General features: G+C 36.8%; 1 protein-coding gene across 1 annotated transcript; it reads right to left on the bottom strand.

The window, feature by feature from the left end:
• Positions 1–1798: 1798 nt before the first annotated feature.
• Positions 1799–2299, bottom strand: LOC109339541 (RNA-directed DNA polymerase homolog). The gene has a single exon (XM_019576994.1). The coding sequence runs from the start codon at positions 2297–2299 to the stop codon at positions 1799–1801; it is 501 nt and encodes a 166-aa protein (XP_019432539.1).
• Between the last annotated feature and the right edge of the window lie 2453 nt (positions 2300–4752).

Raw genomic sequence — 4752 nt, forward strand, 5'->3', positions numbered from 1 at the left:
TTCGTATGTTTGGAACCGCATTTCTTCCAATTGATGTAATTGATTCTGTCTTTTAATATCTGCATCCTTCAAATCAAAGTTTAGAAATTTGAGAGCCCAATAGGCCTTATGCTCCAACTCAACTTGTAGATGACAAGCTTTGCCATAAAAAAGTTGATATGGAGTTTTTCCTATTTGTGATTTAAATGCAATTCTATAGGCCCAAAGAGTACCATCCAGTTTTTGTGAGCAGTCTTTTCTTGAAGCAGAGACTGTTTTTTCCAAAATTCCTTTTAATTCTCTGTTTGATACTTCTGCTTGGCCACTGGTTTGTGGGTGATAAGGTGATGCTACCTTGTGTTTAACATTATAAAATTCTAAGGTTATTTTTAATTGGAAATTTATGAAATGAGATCTCCCATCACTTATCAATACTCTTGGTGTGCCAAAACGAGTAAAAATATTCTTTTTCAAAACTTTTACCATAGTTTTTGCATCGGCTTTGGGTGTTACTAATGCTTCCACCAATCTAGAAACATAGTCAACAAACACCAAAATGTATTCATTTGACAATGATGATGGGAACGGTCCCATAAAGTCAATGCCCCAACAATAAAAAATTTCTATTTCTATGATATTTTGTAAAGGCATTTCACTTTGTTTCCCATGTCCCCCAGACCTTTGGCATGCATCACACTTTTGGACATATTTTTAGGCATCTTTATAAATGGTTGGATAAAAGAACCCAGATTGGAGTACTTTGGCCGTGGTTCTGTTCCCATTGTAATGTCCCCATAGTCCAATTTATGGCAGTGTCATAATATTTTCTGGGCCTCATTCTCATCAACACATTGTCTAATAATATTATCGGTTCCTTCTTTAAACAGGTATGTTTCAACCCAGACGTATTTATTCGCTCTTTTGAGAAAAAATTTCTTTTGCTGATAATTAAAATGTTCAGGAATTATACTTGAGGCTTTATAATTGGCCATATCAGCAAACCATGGTCTTGTTTGAAGTTGAAATAGCTTTTAATCAGGAAATGTTTCTGCTATTTCTTGTTCTCTTAACGCGACTTCTTTATTTACCAATCTTGACAAATGATCTGCCACTTGGTTTTCTTTGCCACTTTTGTTGTGGATTTCTAATTCAAATTCCTGCAAAAAAACCCATCTAATCAATCCTGGCTTAGAGTCGGGTTATTTTAGAAGATATTTGATTGCGGCATGGTCAGTATAAATAATTGTTTTTGCCCCAATCAAATAGCTTCTAAATTTTTCCAATGCAAACACTATTGTTAGCAGTTCTTTTTCGGTTGTGACATAATTGATTTGTGCTTCATTTAGAACTTGGCTAGCATAATGTATTGCATGAAAAACCTGTTCCTTTCTCTGTGCCAGAACTGCACCAACTGCATAATCACTTGCATCACACATTAGTTTAAAACGGGATTTCCAGTTTGGTGCACTAATGACAGGAGTAGTTACCAAGCATAATTTTAAATGATTGAATGCTTCTAAAAAATAATTATCAAAGTTAAAAACAAAATCTTTTAAGAGTAAATTACACAAAGGCTTAACTGTTTTGGAGAAGTCTTTGATGAATCTACGATAGAATCCAGTATGTCCAAGAAAGCTTCTGATTCCCTTAACATTTGTTGGAGGAGGCAGCTTTTCGATCACTTCTATCTTAGCTTTATCAACTTCTAATCCTTTGGCTGGATTTTGTGCCCGAGTATAATTCCTTCAGTGACCATGAAATGACATTTTCCCCAATTTAGAACCAAGTTAGCCTGTTCGCATCTTTCTAAAACTATTTCCTAGTTTGTCAAGGAAGTTTCAAAGGAATCTCCGAATACAGAAAAATCATCCATGAAGACCTCGATCCATTTCTCCACCGAATTAACGAAGATAGCTAGCATGCATCTTTGAAAAGTTGCAGGAGCATTACATAATCTTAATGGCATTTTTCTGTATGCATAAACACCAAATGGACATGTAAATGCCGTCTTTTCTTGTTCCATTGGATCCACAACAATTTGATTGTATCTAGAGTACCCATCCAGGAAATAGTAGAAGGCTCTTCCGGCTAATCTTTCCAACATTTGATCCATGAAGGGCAAGGGAAAATGATCTTTTCTTGTGGCGGCATTAAGCTCGCGGTAATTGATACAAACTCTCCAACCAGTAACAACTCTGGTTAGAATTAGTTCATTGTTCTCATTTCGGATTACCGTCCTTCCTCCTCTCTTCGATACCACTTGAACTGGACTTAACCATTTACTATCTGAAATGCGGTAAATCATACCAGCTTCTAACATTTTCACAATTTCTTTCCTTACCACTTCCTTCATTGCCGGATTGAGTCTCCTTTGCGGTTGAGCACAAGGTTTATAATCATCCTCCATCATAATTTTGTGCATGCAATATGATGGACTGATGCCTTTGAGATCTTTTAATGTCCATCCAAGTGTTGCTTGATGCTTCTTCAAGACTTGTACAAGTTTTTCTTCTTCCAAATTAGACAGCTTACTATTGATGATTACTAGATTGTTGGCCTCTCCATTTAAGAAAACATACTTTAAATGAGACGACAATTCTTTCAACTCCAGTTCTGATTCTTTTTCTACTGGTCCACTTGGATTTTGGTGAAGAAATAATTCATTAGAAAAGTGTTTGATGATTTCTTCCTCCACTCTATTTTCTTGCATCTCCAAGGATTTGTCAGGTTCAGGGTGTTATACGCAAATTTCCAAATGAGCCATCCATCCAAGGATTGGATGCTTTGAGTTCCAAATGAGATTACAAAATTGATTTTTGCATCTCATTTGCCTTCTCTTTTTCTCCTCTTGAATTATAAACTAAAATTACAAAACTTACTTAAATAAAGCTCCTATGAACAAAGAACAAGAAGAGAGAACTTCGAGGAAGAATTTCAAGGAAAGATGGTGAATCATGTATGATATATGATCCTTTTGATTCGAATGAAATGTGCCTCTATTTATAGAAATTTCCCTGGAGTCGTTGAGTTGCTTATTAGCACCGCTCAACAGCTGACCAAACCCTTCAGCATGGGTTTGGTCACTTCAAGTAGCTTGGTCACCTCCTTAAGCTTGACTCACCAAAGCTAGTTGTGAGCTATGGGACCAGTTATGGTGAGCTACTCTGAAAAACCTATGGTGGGCTACTTGAAGTGATGTCATTGGTGACGTCCTGGTTTGCTTGATGGCTAAGTCAAGTCGAGGTGCACACCGCTAAGCTGCTTGTTTAGTAGCTTTAACCATGCTGAATGGCACGTGGCTTGGTGCTTGCTGACCTGGGCAGGAGTCTGGTTCACCGCTGAGCACACATGTGTAACCGCTGAGCTTCTTGTTGAGAAGCTTGGGCGTGTGTCAGGCTTGTGTCTGACCGTGCCAAGCTTGAGTTCTGACCGTGTCAGGATTAGTCTGGTGCTAGGCTGAGCGGCCAAGCAGGTCCGCTCAGCTACTTGCTTGAGCAGCTTGGTCCAGGTCAGGTTGGTGTGCAGGTCAGCTTAGCGTGGCTTGGTCCACGCTCAGCTGCCTACTTGAGCACCTTGACTTTGACTTCGTTTTCTCTTTGACCATGAGTCTTTTTCTCTCTTTTCTTCTTCTTTCTACATCCTACAAAAGACATAAAAAAGAAATACAAATACAAATATACAAGATTGTGATATTTTATACAAAAAGTATTGTTTTAAGTTGGTTTTTCTCAATTATGCTTAAGATAAGTGCCATAAAAGTGTATGAAATTTAGGTATGTTTGGCACTTATCAGTTTTTCATATAGTTATTTGTCTTTTTCATCACATTATATTTAGCTTGTATTGAGTTACAAATATTTTCCTTATAAATGAGTGAAAGTGATTTCACTCATTTAGCTTGTATTGAGTTGGGGTTTCCGAGTTCCGACTCATTTAGCTTACATTATGAGTTAGGGTTCCTCCATATTTAATTACATAATAATACATTTGCTCTGCTTGGTGAGCTTAACTCCAAGCTTTAGGGATTTATGCTCATTATAATTTTTTCTTAATAGAAAATGGATTGAAAATGGATGAGTGCCTATCGATTGACGAATGAGTATGAAGAAAGAGTGAAAATATTTGTTAGGTTTGCAATTGAGAATGCTGAAAACCCTAATAGAATTGTATGTCCTTGCTTAAGATGTTGTTACTCAAACCGAATTATTCCAAATGCTCTAAAAGTTCATTTAGTGTGTGACAAGTGCAAACATACCTAAATTTCAAACACTTTTATGGCACTGATAAGTGCAAAACGTATACGCTTTTCACCATCATTTTATGGCACTTATTCTATGCAAATTTTAGAAAACCAACTTAAATTAACACTTTTTAGGTGAATTTTGCATGATTAAATAAATTAGTTCTTTATTACTTCTTGTCCAGGTTTTCTTTGAGTTTTGTAGGAAATTGAATATTAAAGAATAAATTCAAAGATGGACAAGAATTCAAGCCAAAATTCAAGACAAAAGCTAAAAATGATTTGCTAAAAGTAATCAAGTTAAAGCATGACATGTTATGTGCTTAATTTGGCTACTTAGCCTTGAAGAAATGTAGCTTACTTCGTCTTAAAGGTCAGCTTAACGGTCCAAACAGGCAGCTTAGCGTGGAACCAGGTCAGCTAAGCGGGGAACCAGGTGTGCTAAGTTGCTGAAATAGGCAGCTTAGCGGGGAACCAGGTGTGTTAAGCGGTTGGCACACCAGAAAAATGATTTTGAGGTCAACTCATGGAACA

The sequence above is a fragment of the Lupinus angustifolius genome, unplaced genomic scaffold, assembly GCF_001865875.1.
Source record: "Lupinus angustifolius cultivar Tanjil unplaced genomic scaffold, LupAngTanjil_v1.0 Scaffold_80_36, whole genome shotgun sequence".
Lineage (NCBI taxonomy): Eukaryota > Viridiplantae > Streptophyta > Magnoliopsida > Fabales > Fabaceae > Lupinus > Lupinus angustifolius.

What these genes read in the sequence shown, in the direction of transcription:
- LOC109339541 (XM_019576994.1), bottom strand. Translation starts at nt 2,299, where the DNA reads ATGTTAGAAGCTGGTATGATTTACCGCATTTCAGATAGTAAATGGTTA.